A 16,765-nucleotide genomic window follows, 5' to 3' on the forward strand; every position below is an offset into this window, starting at 1 on the left:
TATTACAAACAAGCATTTATTCCCCCAAGTGAGAGACACACACAAAAAACAACAACAACAATAAAACATTGAAACAACTACACATAAAATTGTAATTGTAAACAGGTGCTGGTCCACACAGGGACAATCGAAAGAAAAACACAGTCATGTACTCAAGAGTCTTCTTGGAGGACTGGAGAAGAAATGGAATGAAACAGAACGTCCTTCATTGCCCAACTTTTCAATATTAGTATACTGAGGCTACATTTCATTTATTATTTCAACAATATGGGGATCTGTATTAGTGGTTCGTCAAAAAGACACAATTACATATTTATCTATCTCAAAGTGGATTACGGAGAAACAGCATCCAAGCTCAGTGGAATAAATTTCTGGAAAAGAAAAGAATGCCAACTTGTGAGATAATCCCCACGGGCAATGTGTACAGTAGAACCTTGACGCTGGAACGCCCAAAATTTGGAATTGGAAATATATTTGATTGCAAACTATGCCTAAAGGTTTTGGAGCTATTGTATAAAGCACAGGTGTCAAAGTCAAGGCCCGGGGGACAGATCCGGCCCGCCACATTATTTTATGTGGCCTGCAAAAGCAACAAATGTGTCAACTTAATGTTTCTTGTTAAAATACCAAAACTGTAAATTGCCTTCTCTTTTAATAACTATGAGATATTACAATGATCTTTTGTTAAAACCACACTTTCAAAGTAAATTAGAAAATTGGTGAACTTTTTTTTTTTTTTTAACTGAATTTGTGTATGTGGATAATAGAAGTCATTATTGGCCCAAAGAGGGAAACCATAACGACAATGTGGCCCGCAACAAAAATTACTTTGACACCTCTGGTTTAAATTCATCACACCAAACTGGACCTCGTTTCAGCCTTTTCCCGGTCTATTTGTGATACTCATTCTGCAAGGATAACCAAAAAAATACTATATTGTGGTCCAGCAAGGTAACCACTGTAGGTTAGTGCTCATTTTCAAAGGTTTGTACTCACACTGGACTCTTGAAGGTGCAGCAGGGTTGCCACCGGGTTGCTAGTGCGGGGTTCAGAGGGGAAGAACCTGGGACTGTCTGAGATAGAATGGGAGATATAGAAAGCAACCTCCTTGTCCAAGCGTAGCTCTTCCATGTGAGCGAAATGCTTGAGCAGGATCGCAAGTGCAGTGTTGGTAACACCAGTCTTCTGGTCTGAAGAACACAAGTCCAGGTTCAGAAGTGAATCACAGATTTAATGAGCAAATGTTGATGGGTTGCCTTTGTGTTACCTTTGTGCATAAAATGACTGGCAAGGTTAGTGCGACATGCAGGATGACGCAAGTGCTTTTCTGACGGATCCTGGTCGCGCAGCTCTTGACGGGCCAAGTTCTTCTGCTTGCTGTGTTTCTTGCTCGCAGAAAAAAAAATGACAGATTCTCTTTGAAGGGTTGGATTGAACTGCTGTCCTTCCACAGGCTTTGACACTTCTTCATCGCCCCCGCCAGCATTCTTTATTTTGTCCTCACAGTGGGTTTTCATCTACGTACAAGAAATAGAAAAGATTCAATTCATCAATGAAAACTTGCTTGGTGGCCTTAGCTTGGACCTCGGTTCTTACAGGTGAGACTTGAAGAACTAGGAGCTGCTCTTTCTTCCCTTTGTCAGGGCTGTGTCCATCCTGCTGGTTGAAAAATAACACCTGGGCAACTTCCTGCCACCACAAGACACAATTATCATAAGATTTAACATTTAGAAAGATTACTTGCAATTAAACTTTGGCAAAACACAAAACAAATGCATTTGTATGAAGTTTTAAGCGAAACACTGACAATATAGTACAACATACTATGGTAGTAAGTTGAATTATTTTCGAGCACCAAATTGCCGAGAGAATACTTGTTTCCCGTCTAACAGCATTTTGTAAACATTTAGATTTTATCTTTGCAAAAATAATTTTCTTACCTCTGTACAAAAAATAAAGAAATAGAAAATGTTCCCCCTCATAATCCATATGTTGTTGTTTTTTTAAATATAAAATTACTTTACTTGGGGTCGGGGAAATGTGCTTCACAAAACTACTCAGACCCAATCGCTGGTACAGCACTGAGTTGGGATTTCCAGGCTAGTAAATCCAAGCAGGTTGCAAAGTTCATGTTTACAAAAAAGTGACTTGATTGACACATTTTTAACAACCGAAACATTACATTTATGTCGCATCAAACTCTACGCTGTTCAAGCAAACATTATTCTGTTCGTTACTGGCTTGTCAGTACAGAACTGACAGAAGTGACTGCTGTACCGTGTCTTTAGTTTGGTTATCTTCCGAGTTCTATCCTGAACGTTTCTACTTCCTCGAAAGCCACGGTTTTAACCTGCTCCTAGAAGAATAGAAAAGTTGTCTGTCCATTTATTCTTAAACATTCAGTTTGTAGAGTCATCTTCAGCATTTGGTAACAAGTGCTGTTGTGTGTTGATGGCAAAAATTTGGTCAGGTGTTCACAACAGCAGCTACTGTGTCAGAGCCTGTGATAACTGACAACAGAGTGTGGGAGGAAAAAAAGCAAAAAGCACTTTATTCAACGGGGGTTGACCAGAAGGGTCATGTGGGTCCGCACAAGACTCAGTCTGCCATTTAAAAATGGACAGAATAGTGGTACATTCGCCAAGCTTGAGTGCAGGCAGCATGGGTTCAGGGTTCACGCTTGTGTGAATGAGTGAATGATTACCTGTCACTGCTCTGTGACTACCGAGGGAGGGATACACTCCAGTTCACTTGTGACCCGTAAGAGGATAAATGGTATGGAAATATGGATGGTTGACATTGTTTGCATTTTTATTTTATTTAGATTTTCTTATTATAATTGTTTTGGTCACAAAATTGTAACTTCTTTATAATAAAACAGCAATTTCATTGTTTGTAAAATATTTTTTCCTACCTTTTATGACTATCATTTTAAATATTTAGCATTATTGGTGTTCCTTCACTAATTCTATACCATTAACTTTATTATTATTCCGCTTCTTCTATTTTATTCTCCTCTCTTTTCTGACATGCTACTACTTCCACATAATTAATCCGATTCACTTCATTTTGAGAATAATTGTCAATTTTGGCTATGTGAAGCCCTTTGAGACCGTTTGTGATTTAGGGCTATACAAATAAACTTGACTTGACTTCATTCCACTTTTGATTTTGAAAATTCACGTGAAATTTTCCGTTTTCATTAAATTCGCAAATTTACGGCAAATTTTTCCCCATTCATTCTTAATGGCACATTCAACATTTCACATTTACGTCGTTCCAGTTTGAAATTCACATCATTCAGCACATTCAAATCACGTTGGGGAAGACTTTCAACATTCCCAAAAATTTCATGTTTAAAATTTGCGCAAAATTTCATTTTTCATTTCTAATTTCTACATTTTTTAGCCAATTCAACCCGTATCAACTTTAAACTGTTCATCTTAAGCCTACCTATTCCAAAACTTCCCACGATTAAAACATTTCACATTTTCACTTTTAGAATTCATACAAAACTCCGCAAAATGTTGGTTTTCCCTTCTAATTTCTCAATTTTTCAACCGATTCAACTTTTAACTGTTTATCTTATGTCTACCTATTCCAAAACTTCCCACTTACCACAAATTCAAAATTTTCAACTTTAAAATTCACGCCAAATTTGACAAAATTCCATTTTTCCCTTCTAATGTCTACATTTTTTGACCGATTCAACCCATTCCAACTTGTAACTGTGCATCTTATGCCTACCTATTCCACAACTTCCCACTTACGAAAAATTCCAAATTTTCAACTTTAAAATTCATGCCAAATTTACTAAATTTAGTTCTTCCTATTCTAATTCCTACATTATTTGACCAATTCAACTTTGAACATCATTCTGTAGCATTCCCCAAGTATTCATTCAGCTTCTTCGCCTTCACACGCGATTTCTCCAGAAAATTGCAAATTGTAGTACTTGTAGTGTTATATCGTCATAAAGTTAATTAAATTCTTGCCAATGAGTGGTATTTTTCTCCCTTGCAATAGTTAGGACAAGAGATTAATTAATCTAAAATGTTTTTTTTCCAACCCGTTGAATGAGGATTTCTTACTAGGCTTACAAAATGGTGACTTTACAATGAGGGAGTTGCACAATAGACCCCTTTACGGTCTACATCACAGTGACGTCACAGTGTTAGCAAAAGAAGGTAAGCCCGCAGTAAGAACCTTTATCTAGGTAAAAAATCAAGTCGTGTGGTTTAGGTTGCCAAAACCATAAAAGACAAATCTATAACTTGAAATGTATCATATTCCGTCCTCTGACAGTCCTGAAATGTTGAATTTGATAATCACCAGCTAAAGCGTCATTTCTGTCACGCTTGTCTGTTTTCAAGTCACCAAGATACGCGTTTTTTTCCAGCTGAATTGCTCATACATATATCCATCCATTTTCTGAACCGCTTAGTCCCCACGGGGGTCGCGGGCGTGCTGGAGCCTATCCCAGCCGTCATCGGGCAGTAGGCGGGGGACACCCTGAACTGGTTGCCAGCCAATCGCAGGGCACACAGAGACAGACAACTAATCGCACTCACACTCACACCTAGGGACAATTTGGAGTCTTCAATCGGCCTACCAAGCATGTTTTTGGAATGTGGGAGGAAACCGGAGTGCCCGGAGAAAACCCACGCGGGCCCGGGGAGAACATGCAAACTCCACACAGGGAGGGCCGGAGGTGGAATCGAACCCGCACCCTCCTAACTGTGAGGCGGACGTGCTACCCAGAGCCGCCTCTCATACATATATTCAATTGAAATTTCACTTACATTTCCCCTTAAAGTCCACGTATGGGTTGTTCTCTCTGCCGCCTATCGGAAATTCAGAGGTGCTTTAAGCGACCCCACATCGTTGGAAGTCCGGTGCTCTGAATCTTTCCAAGTCCAACTTTTGAATTTTGACAAGCTGACCACTGAGGGTTGTCTCGCAGTTACCGTAATTTCCGGACTATAAGTCGCGTTTTTTTTTTCCATAGTTTGGGTAGGGGGCGACTTATACTTGATCATTAAGACATCACTTACTTACAAGTATAGTTGACCACTTCCCATGTTATTTTTAGTATACTTGATCACTTCACATGCTTTTATATCTTTATCTTGAACGTATTCAAAACATAAAAAATAGAGAAAACATCAAATAAAGCAATTAACACTTTAAAGCACCATATCCAAGTCCACTGTCTGCTGTATGTACACTTGCTCCATTTTTACTCCTCTTATATTTATTATTATTTATTGTTATTTGTTTATTTATCATTTATTCAACACTTTTATTTATTCATTGTTTGTGCCTTCTTGTTTTTTTTGTGTTGCTTGTATGCATATGTGTACTATCTCACCGAGGGATAGTGGGAACGTAATTTCAAAGTCTTGGTATATGAAAAAAAAAAAAAAAAAAAAAAATCGACAATAAAGCAGACTTTGACTTTGATAAAACAACCAAATAAACAAAACAAAACACTACATCTGAAAAAAATTACATTTTCAGACGAAACTGGATGAGGGCGCTCTAAATTTCACTCCTCAACTGGGTGGGCTTAAGAAAAATGGCACCAAAAAGAAACTCATATTTTGCAGGTTACAAACTTCAAGTTGTAAAATATGCAGCTGAAAACAGTAATCGAGCAGCAGAAAGAAAGTTTGGAGAACCGCGATGAACCAAGGGATTACTATTTCAAGTGACGTCAGTGGCACGGCGCGGCGGTTGTTTACATAAAGGACAAACGTACCCACGTAAGGACTACCGGCATCATTAGCGGTGATCATTTCTAAGTGACACGGAGGACAAAGAGTTTGAAGGAATTAAGGATTTGGAGTGACATAGAAGGTTTGAAAAACTATTATGGCTTTTACGCACGCCCGGTCCTACTCTACTGAGTTGGGGGCCGGCGCTCGGCCAAGTGGCTGTCCGCGAACGGTGCATCGGGCTCGGACATGGCCATTACGCACGCCCGGTCCTATGCCATGGAGCTCTCGTGTCTGGAAGTCCACGTCGTCACACGCTTGGAAGTTTGTTTTGTTTAATAAAGAGCCGTTTACCAAACCCACGTCTTTCCTTGTACTTTGTTAACGCTACAATATAGTTATATACTAGATCTGTGGAATAAAGACGAGGCTGATGTCAGGGCGCACGCGCGGCGATGTTGACAAAGGACGAGGAATTTGATCGATGGATTTAATGGATTTAAAGTGCACGGATGGTTTGATAATATTATTGCTTAAATTATAGTTATTTGAAATATAGTTTATCTATCGTTATATGAGTCTATGGAATATTTTGAAGTGCAAGCGCCTTCAGCCGCGCGCACCCATTGTTGACAAAGAACGATCGATGGATTTAATGAATTGGAGTGACACCGATGATTTTATAAACGTGTTATTCATGTAATCGTTTTTTTTAATAACTCTATATGCTACGTCAGGCCCATCCTCAGCTCTTCGTTTGTGTTTGTCACGTTAGCATACCTATCGTTTAGCCTGTTGCTATCGTATCGAACGATCGATGGATTTAATGAATTGGAGTGACACCGATGGTTTTATAAACATGTTATTTATGTAATAGTTGTCCTAAATCACTCTATATGTTACGTCAGGCCCGTTCTCAGCTCCTCGTTTGTGTTTGTCACGTTAGCATACCTATCGTTTAGCCTGTTGCTATCGTATCGAACGATCGATGGATTTAATGAATTAGAGTGACACAGATGGTTTTATAAACATGTTATTCATGTAATAGTTGTCCTTAATCACTCTATATGTTACGTCAGTTCTCAGCTCTTTGTTTGTGTTTGTTACGTTAGCATACCTATCGTTTAGCCTGTTGTTGCTATCGTTTAGCCTGTTGTTGCTCGTTCATGACTGTTTTTGTTGTGCGATTTTGTCGAATAAATTGCCCCCCAAAATGCGACTTATACTCCGGAGCGACTTATATATGTTTTTTTTCACTTTTTGGGGCATTTTATGGCTGGTGCGTCTTATACTCCGGACCGACTTATAGTCCGGAAAATACGGTATTTATCCATAATATACGTACACACCGGGCAAAAACGTGATTTTTGCCATGAGACAACTACAGGAAAAGCGCATTGAGCAGAACATGCCTCTTTTCTCTGTTTTAATTGATCTAACCAAGGAAACACAGTCGATAGGGAAGCACTATTAGCGTATTGGTTGCCCACCAAAATTTGTGACAATAATTAGACTTCCATGACAGAATGACTGATCAGGTCCTCTCCAGTGGTGACAGACATCTTATGTGGCATACAACAATCCATGCTGCTGCTGTCACTTGGTCAATTCCAGAAATTTACTGTTGCCAGAAATTTACGCCACAGGGCATCATCAGCAGTAATTACAACAACGAACTCCCAGTGCCTCAGACTGCACCTGTAGCTTGGGGTTGCCGAGCCACCTCCAAGTTCATAGATGAGATGCAGAAACACTACGTCGTTGTCGGATCCAAAGCAACACCAACAACATGTTAAAGTGGCAGAATAGGACCACTTAATACACACCATGGCAGGACTGGGAGGGGAAACTCTCTGCGATGTCCATGTATTCTTGGCCTCTTTGAGAGTTGAAACTTGAGAAAAAAAAAAGTTGTGTTAACAATGGGCCTGCTTGTCGACCAAAGCATCACCTCTAACTGTTAAGTACTGTTATTCATCATCACAATTATTGGTCATTGCTCTCTCACTTTCGCTTTATTTGAATAACTTTATATTGTTTCTTACCTGCTGCGGCCAGACTCTTCTTAATTGGAACCCTCTGTGACTGCATTGGAGAATAAAATCAGATACTAAAAATACAAACAATATACTGCAATGATGAAAATAGACATGTACATACTGTGTTGATAAAAGTGCTTCTGCCAAGCGGATTTTGAGGTGTGGCACGCACAGGGCCTGGATCCTGCAACCTCTTGTTATGGCTGCCAGCAGATTTTTGATGACTCTTGAAAATTGACACTCTTTGTGGCTGCACGAATAATAAATGATTACAGCGTAACAGAAATACATTAAAGTGTAGCAGATCACTTAAAACTAGAAAATGCAATTTCTGGAGAAATTGCGTGTGAAGGCGAAGACTTTGAATCACTTCTTGGGGAATGCTGGCGAATTATGCTGAAACGAGTTGAATTACTTGAGAAATGTAGAAAATAGAGGTGAAAAACTGAATTTTGGAGAATTTGGTGGAATTTCAGAATTTTGGAGAATTTGGTTGAGTTTAAAATCTTAAAATTTGGAATTTATGGCAAGTGGAAATTTGGGGAATAGGTAGGTAAAAGATGAAGAGTTGAAAGTTGGAATGAGTTGAATCGGTTGAACAATGTGAAAATTAGAGTAGAAAAACACATTTTTGGAGAATTTGGTTGAATTTCAAATTTCAAAATTTGGAATTTGTTGTAAGGGGAAGTTGTGGAATAGGTAAGCAAAAGATGAAGAGTTGAAAGTTGGAATGGGTTGAATCGGTAGAGAAATGTAGAAATGAGAGTAGAAAAACGAAATTTTGGAGAATTTGGTTGAATTTCAAATTTGGGATTTTTGGTAAGTGGGAAGTTGTGTAATACGTAGGCAAAAGATGAAGAGTTACAAGTTTGAATGGGTTGAATCGGTTGAAAAATGTACAAATTAGAGTCGAAAAACGAAATTTTGCAGAATTTGGTTGAATTTCAAATTTGGAATTTTTGGTAAGTGGGAAGTTGTGAAATAGGTAAGCAAAAGATGAAAAGTTGAAAGTTGGAATGGATTGAATCGGTTGCACAATGTAAAGATTAGAGTAGAAAAACAAAATGTTTGAGAATTTGGTTGAATTTCAAATTTTTAATTTTTAATTTTTGGTAAGTGGGAAGTTGTGGAATAGGTAGGCAAAAGATGAAGAGTTGAAAGTTGGAATGGGTTGAATCGGTTGAACAATGTAGAAATTACAGTAGAAAAACGAAATTTTGGAGATTTTGGTTGAATTTCAAATTTGGAATTTTTGGTAAATCGGAAGGTGTGGAATAGGTAGGCAAAAGATGAAGAGTTGAAAGTTGGAATGGGTTGAATCGGTTGAACAATGTAGAAATTAGAGTAGAAAAACAAAATGTTGGAGAATTTGGTTGAATTTCAAATATGGAATTTTTGGTAAGTGGGAAGTTGTGGAATAGGTAGGCAAAAGATGAAGAGTTGAAAGTTGGAATGGGTTGAATCGGTTGAACAATGTAGAAATTAGATTAGAAAAACGAAATTTTGGAGAATTTGGTTGAATTTCAAATTTGGAATTTTTGGTAAACGGGAAGTTGTGGAATAGGTAGGCAAAACATGAACAGTTGAAAGTTGGAATGAGTTGAATCGGTTAAAAATGTAGAAATTAGAGTAGAAAAAACAAAATTTTTGAGAATTTGGTTGAATTCCAAATTTGGAATTTTTGGTAAGTCGGAAGTTGTGGAATAGGTAGGCAAAAGATGAAGAGTTGAAAGTTGGAATGGGTTGAATCAGTTGAACAATGTAGAAATTAGAGTAGAAAAACAAAATGTTGGAGAATTTGGTTGAATTTCAAATATGGAATTTTTGGTAAGTGGGAAGTTGTGGAATAGGTAGGCAAAAGATGAAGAGTTGAAAGTTGGAATGGGTTGAATCGGTTGAACAATGTAGAAATTACATTAGAAAAACGAAATTTTGGAGAATTTGGTTGAATTTCAAATTTGGAATTTTTGGTAAACGGGAAGTTGTGGAATAGGTAGGCAAAACATGAACAGTTGAAAGTTGGAATGAGTTGAATCGGTTAAAAAATGTAGAAATTAGAGTAGAAAAACAAAATGTTGGAGAATTTGGTTGAATTTCAAATATGGAATTTTTGGTAAGTGGGAAGTTGTGGAATAGGTAGGCAAAACATGAACAGTTGAAAGTTGGAATGAGTTGAATCGGTTGAAAAATGTAGAAATTAGAGTAGAAAAACAAAATTTTTGAGAATTTGGTTGAATTCCAAATTTGAAAATTTGGAATTTTTCATAAGTTGGAGGTTGTGGAATAGTTAGAAAAAGATGAACAGTTGAAAGTTGGAATGGGTTGAATCGGTTGAAAAACGTAAAAGTTAGAGTGGAAAAACGAAATTTTGGAGAATTTGGTTGAATTTCAAATTTGGAATTTTTGGTAAGTGGGAAGTTGTGGAATAGGTAGGCAAAAGACGAACAGTTGAAAGTTGGAATGAGTTGAATCGGTTGAACAATGTAGAAAAAAGTGGAATGATGTAAATGTGAAATGTCGAATCTGCCATTAAGAATGAATGGGGAAAAATTTGTCGTAAGTTCGCGAATTTTGCGAAATCGGAAAATTTTCGGAACGAGAAAAATGGAAGCGCTCATCTCGTGAATATTTGGAACACGTCAAAAGTGGAACGGAGTGAATCGGATGAACTATGTGGAAGAAGAAGCGGGACAAAAAAGTGTGGAGAATAAAATATAATAATAATAATAACTAGAAAATGCAATTTCTGGAGAAATTGCGTGTGAAGGCGAAGACTTTGAATCACTTCTTGGGGAATGATGGCGAATGATGTCTAAATGAGTTGAATTTCTTGAGAAATGTGGAAAATAGAAGTGTAATACTAAATTTTGGAGAATTTGGTTGAATTTCAAATTTGAAGTTTGGAATTTGTGGTAAGTGGGAGGTTGTGGAATAGGTAGGCAAAAGATGAACAGTTGAATGTTGGAACGGGTTGAATCGGTTAAAAAATGTAGACGTGAGAGCAAATGTTGAATCTCCATAGAGAATGAATGGGAATTAAAAGAAAAAGCAATTGCGCCAAAATATTTTGAAATTTGGAACAAAACGAAAATAAATAGCTTCAGGAGGTTCACTTTTGGAGTTAAAATGTTGAAATGGGTTCAATCGGACAAAAAATGCAAAAGTTAGCGACTAATGTAGCTATTTAGGGCAGTAATGTTGAAATAAGGTCACTTCCGGGGTGATTTGGGTCACTTCCGGTCTATTTGGGTCACTTCCGGTTTGAGTGGAGGCACTTCCGGTCTAGCCGAGGTCACTTCCGGTTTATTTGGGGTCACTTACGGTTTAAAAAGGTCACTTCCGGTTTAAAAAGGTCACTTCCGGTTTGATTTGGGGTCACTTCCGGTTTACCTAAGGTCACTTCCTGTTTACCTAAGGTCACTTGCGGTTTGATATGGGGCACTTCCGGTATATTCTGGGTTCATTGGGGGCACTTCCGGGTCAATCCAAGATGGCCGCCACACTGGAAGTGTGGGTGAAGGAGGTGAATATGGTAAGCATAAGGTAAACAAAGTGAATAAAGTTGGAATGGGTTGAATCGGTTGAAAAATGTGGAAAAAAGAGTAGAAAAACGAAATTGTAGAGAATATTTGGTAAGTGGAAAGTTGTGGAATAGGCAGGCAAAGGATGAACAGTTGAATGTTGGAACGGGTTGAATCGGTTAAAAAATGTAGAAGTGAGAGCAAATGTTGAATCCCCATAGAGAATGAATGGGAATTAAAAGAAAAAGCAATGGCGCCAAAATATTTTGAAATTTGGAACAAAACGTAAAAAAACAGCTTCAGGAGGTTCACTTTTGGGGTTAAAATGTTCGAACGGGTTCAATCGGACAAAAAAAGCAAATGTTAGCGCCTAATGTAGCTATTTAGGGCAGTTAATGTTGAAATAAGTTCACTTCCGGGTTGATTTGGGTCACTTCCGGTCTATTTGGGTCACTTCCGGTTTGAATAGAGGCACTTCCGGTCTAGCCGAGGTCACTTCCGGTTTATTTGGGGTCACTTCCGGTTTAAAAAGGTCACTTCTGGTTTAAAAAGGTCACTTCCGGTTTGATTTGGGGTCACTTCCGGTTTACCTAAGGTCACTTCCTGTTTACCTAAGGTCACTTCCGGTTCGATTTGGGGCACTTCCGGTTCATTCTAGGGTCATTGGGAGCACTTCAGGGTCAATCCAAGATGGCCGCCACACTGGAAGTGGGGGTCAAGGGTTGAATTGTGTAAGCATAGTGGAAGTGGGGGTGAAGGGGGTGAATATGGTAAGGATGAGGTGACCAAAGTGAATAAAGTTGGAATGGGTTGAATCGGTTGAAAAATGTAGAAATTAGAGTAGAAAAACCAAATTTTGTAGAATTTGGTTGAATTTCAAAATTGAAAATTTGGAAATTTTGGTAAGTGGGAAGGTGTGGAATAGGTAGGCAAAAGATGAACAGTTGAAAGTTGGAATGGGTTGAATCGGTTGAAAAACGTAGAAGTTAGAGTAGAAAAACGAAATTTTGGAGAATTTGGTTGAATTTCAAATTTGAAATTTTGGAATTTTTGGTAGGTGAGAAGTTGTGGAATAGGCAGGCAAAAGATGAACAGTTGAAAATTGGAATGGGTTGAATCGGTTGAAAAATGTAGAAACTAGAGGTGAAAAACGAAATTTCGTGAAATTTTGTCGGAATTTTTAACGTGAAAACGTGAAATTTTTGAATTTGGGAATTTTGGGAATGTCGAGAATCATTCCGAATGTGGTTTGAATGTGCTGAATGAGGTGAATTTAAAAGGGGAATGACGTAAATGTGAAATGTAGAATCTGCCATTGAGAATGAATGGGGAAAAATTTGTCGTAAATTCGCGAATTTTGCGAAATCGGAAAATTTTCGGAACGAGAAAAATGGAAGCGCTCATCTCGTGAATATTTGGAATACGTCAAAAGTGGAACGGAGTGAATCGGATGAATTATGTGGAAGAAGAAGCGGGACAAAAAAGTGGCGGGAATAAAATAGAAGAATAATAATAACTAGAAAATGCAATTTCTGGAGAAATTGCGTGTGAAGGCGAAGACTTTGAATCACTTCTTGGGGAATGATGGCGAATGATGTTGAAATGAGTTGAATTTCTTGAGAAATGTGGAAAATAGAAGTGTAATACTAAATTTTGGAGAATTTGGTTGAATTTCAAATTTGAAGTTTGGAATTTGTGGTAAGTGGGAGGTTGTGGAATAGGTAGGCAAAAGATGAACAGTTGAATGTTGGAACGGGTTGAATCGGTTAAAAAATGTAGACGTGAGAGCAAATGTTGAATCTCCATAGAGAATGAATGGGAATTAAAAGAAAAAGCAATTGCGCCAAAATATTTTGAAATTTGGAACAAAACGTAAAAAAACAGCTTCAGGAGGTTCACTTTTGGGGTTAAAATGTTGAAACGGGTTCAATCGGACAAAAAATGCAAAAGTTAGCGCCTAATGTAGCTATTTATGGCAGTTAATGTTGAAATAAGTTCACTTCCGGGTTGATTTGGGTCACTTCCGGTCCATTTGGGTCACTTCCGGTCTGATTAGAGGCACTTCCGGTCCAGCTGAGGTCACTTCCGGTTTATTTGGGGTCACTTCCGGTTTAAAAAGGTCACTTCCGGTTTAAAAAGGTCACTTCCGGTTTGATTTGGGGTCACTTCCGGTTTACCTGAGGTCACTTCCTGTTTACCTAAGGTCACTTCCGGTTTGATTTGGGCCACTTCCGGTTCATTCTAGGTTCATTGGGAGCACTTCAGGGTCAATCCAAGATGGCCGCCACACTGGAAGTGGGGGTCAAGGGTTGAATTTTGTAAGCATAGTGGAAGTGGGGGTGAAGGGGGTGAATATGGTAAGGATGAGGTGACCAAAGTGAATAAAGTTGGAATGGGTTGAATCGGTTGAAAAATGTAGAAATTAGAGTAGAAAAACCAAATTTTGTAGAATTTGGTTGAATTTCAAAATTGAAAATTTGGAAATTTTGGTAAGTGGGAAGGTGTGGAATAGGTAGGCAAAAGATGAACAGTTGAAAGTTGGAATGGGTTGAATCGGTTGAAAAACGTAGAAGTTAGAGTAGAAAAACGAAATTTTGGAGAATTTGGTTGAATTTCAAATTTGAAATTTTGGAATTTTTGAAAGGTGAGAAGTTGTGGAATAGGCAGGCAAAAGATGAACAGTTGAAAGTTGGAATGGGTTGAATCGGTTGAAAAATGTAGAAATTAGAGTAGAAAAACGAAATTACGAAGAATTTGGTTGAATTCCAAATTTGAAAATTTGGAATTTTTTTGTAAGTGGGAAGTTGTGGAATAGGTAGGCAAAAGATGAACAGTTGGAAGTTGGAACGGGTTGAATCGGTCGAAAAATGTAGAAATTAGAGGTGAAAAACGAAATTTCGTGAAATTTTGTCGGAATTTTTAACGTGAAAACGTGAAATTTTTGAATTTGGGAATTTTGGGAATGTCGAGAATCATTCCGAATGTGGTTTGAATGTGCTGAATGAGGTGAATTTAAAAGGGGAATGACGTAAATGTGAAATGTCGAATCTGCCATTGAGAATGAATGGGGAAAAATTTGTCGTAAATTCGCGAATTTTGCGAAATCGGAAAATTTTCGGAACGAGAAAAATGGAAGCGCTCATCTCGTGAATATTTGGAATACATCAAAAGTGGAACGGAGTGAATCGGATGAACTATGTGGAAGAAGAAGCGGGACAAAAAAGTGTGGAGAATAAAATAGAAGAATAATAATAATAACTAGAAAATGCAATTTCTGGAGAAATTGCGTGTGAAGGCGAAGACTTTGAATCACTTCTTGGCGAATGCTGGCGAATTATGCTGAAACGAGTTGAATTACTTGAGAAATGTAGAAAATAGAGGTGAAAAACGGAATTTTGGAGAATTTGGTGGAATTTCAGAATTTTGGAGAATTTGGTTGAGTTTAAAATCTTAAAATGTGGAATTTATGGCAAGTGGAAATTTGGGGAATAGGTAGGAAAAAGATGAAGAGTTGAAAGTTGGAATGAGTTGAATCGGTTGAACAATGTGAAAATTAGAGTAGAAAAACACATTTTTGGAGAATTTGGTTGAATTTCAAAATTTGGAATTTTTTGTAAGGGGAAGTTGTGGAATAGGTAAGCAAAAGATGAAGAGTTGAAAGTTGGAATGGGTTGAATCGGTAGAGAAATGTAGAAATGAGAGTAGAAAAACGAAATTTTGGAGAATTTGGTTGAATTTCAAATTTGGGATTTTTGGTAAGTGGGAAGTTGTGTAATACGTAGGCAAAAGATGAAGAGTTGAAAGTTGGAATGGGTTGAATCGGTTGAAAAATGTACAAATTAGAGTCGAAAAACGAAATTTTGCAGAATTTGGTTGAATTTCAAATTTGGAATTTTTGGTAAGTGGGAAGTTGTGAAATAGGTAAGCAAAAGATGAAAAGTTGAAAGTTGGAATGGATTGAATCGGTTGCACAATGTAAAGATTAGAGTAGAAAAACAAAATGTTTGAGAATTTGGTTGAATTTCAAATTTTTAATTTTTAATTTTTGGTAAGTGGGAAATTGTGGAATAGGTAGGCAAAAGATGAAGAGTTGAAAGTTGGAATGGGTTGAATCGGTTGAACAATGTAGAAATTACAGTAGAAAAACGAAATTTTGGAGATTTTGGTTGAATTTCAAATTTGGAATTTTTGGTAAGTCGGAAGTTGTGGAATAGGTAGGCCAAAGATGAAGAGTTGAAAGTTGGAATGGGTTGAATCGGTTGAACAATGTAGAAATTAGAGTAGAAAAACAAAATGTTGGAGAATTTGGTTGAATTTCAAATATGGAATTTTTGGTAAGTGGGAAGTTGTGGAATAGGTAGGCAAAAGATGAAGAGTTGAAAGTTGGAATGGGTTGAATCGGTTGAACAATGTAGAAATTAGATTAGAAAAACGAAATTTTGGAGAATTTGGTTGAATTTCAAATTTGGAATTTTTGGTAAACGGGAAGTTGTGGAATAGGTAGGCAAAACATGAACAGTTGAAAGTTGGAATGAGTTGAATCGGTTAAAAAATGTAGAAATTAGAGTAGAAAAACAAAATTTTTGAGAATTTGGTTGAATTCCAAATTTGGAATTTTTGGTAAGTCGGAAGTTGTGGAATAGGTAGGCAAAAGATGAAGAGTTGAAAGTTGGAATGGGTTGAATCGGTTGAACAATGTAGAAATTAGAGTAGAAAAACAAAATGTTGGAGAATTTGGTTGAATTTCAAATATGGAATTTTTGGTAAGTGGGAAGTTGTGGAATAGGTAGGCAAAAGATGAAGAGTTGAAAGTTGGAATGGGTTGAATCGGTTGAACAATGTAGAAATTAGATTAGAAAAACGAAATTTTGGAGAATTTGGTTGAATTTCAAATTTGGAATTTTTGGTAAACGGGAAGTTGTGGAATAGGTAGGCAAAACATGAACAGTTGAAAGTTGGAATGAGTTGAATCGGTTAAAAAATGTAGAAATTAGAGTAGAAAAACAAAATGTTGGAGAATTTGGTTGAATTTCAAATATGGAATTTTTGGTAAGTGGGAAGTTGTGGAATAGGTAGGCAAAACATGAACAGTTGAAAGTTGGAATGAGTTGAATCGGTTGAAAAATGTAGAAATTAGAGTAGAAAAACAAAATTTTTGAGAATTTGGTTGAATTCCAAATTTGAAAATTTGGAATTTTTCATAAGTTGGAAGTTGTGGAATAGTTAGAAAAAGATGAACAGTTGAAAGTTGGAATGGGTTGAATCGGTTGAAAAACGTAAAAGTTAGAGTGGAAAAACGAAAATTTGGAGAATTTGGTTGAATTTCAAATTTGGAATTTTTGGTAAGTGGGAAGTTGTGGAATAGGTAGGCAAAAGATGAACAGTTGAAAGTTGGAATGAGTTGAATCGGTTGAACAATGTAGAAAAAAGTGGAATGATGTAAATGTGAAATGTCGAATCTGCCATTAAGAATGAATGGGGAAAAATT

The 16,765-nt window shown here is 37.3% G+C and overlaps 1 protein-coding gene across 2 annotated transcripts in view; it reads right to left on the bottom strand.

Annotated features, from left to right (window-relative positions):
* Nucleotides 1-16,765, bottom strand: part of troap (trophinin associated protein) — a 26,417-nt gene continuing 9,652 nt past the window's right edge. For both annotated transcript variants that reach the window (XM_049754660.1, XM_049754659.2), the window contains exons 12-18: nucleotides 7,878-8,006; nucleotides 7,763-7,802; nucleotides 7,544-7,611; nucleotides 1,597-1,689; nucleotides 1,268-1,517; nucleotides 997-1,190; nucleotides 1-371 (exon numbers count right to left, since the gene is read on the bottom strand). In XM_049754660.1, coding sequence (XP_049610617.1) covers nucleotides 333-371; nucleotides 997-1,190; nucleotides 1,268-1,517; nucleotides 1,597-1,689; nucleotides 7,544-7,611; nucleotides 7,763-7,802; nucleotides 7,878-8,006 — 813 coding nt within the window. In that variant the 3' untranslated portion in view covers nucleotides 1-332. The remainder of the gene's footprint in view (nucleotides 372-996; nucleotides 1,191-1,267; nucleotides 1,518-1,596; nucleotides 1,690-7,543; nucleotides 7,612-7,762; nucleotides 7,803-7,877; nucleotides 8,007-16,765) is intronic.

The sequence above is a fragment of the Syngnathus scovelli genome, chromosome 2, assembly GCF_024217435.2.
Source record: "Syngnathus scovelli strain Florida chromosome 2, RoL_Ssco_1.2, whole genome shotgun sequence".
NCBI lineage: Eukaryota > Metazoa > Chordata > Actinopteri > Syngnathiformes > Syngnathidae > Syngnathus > Syngnathus scovelli.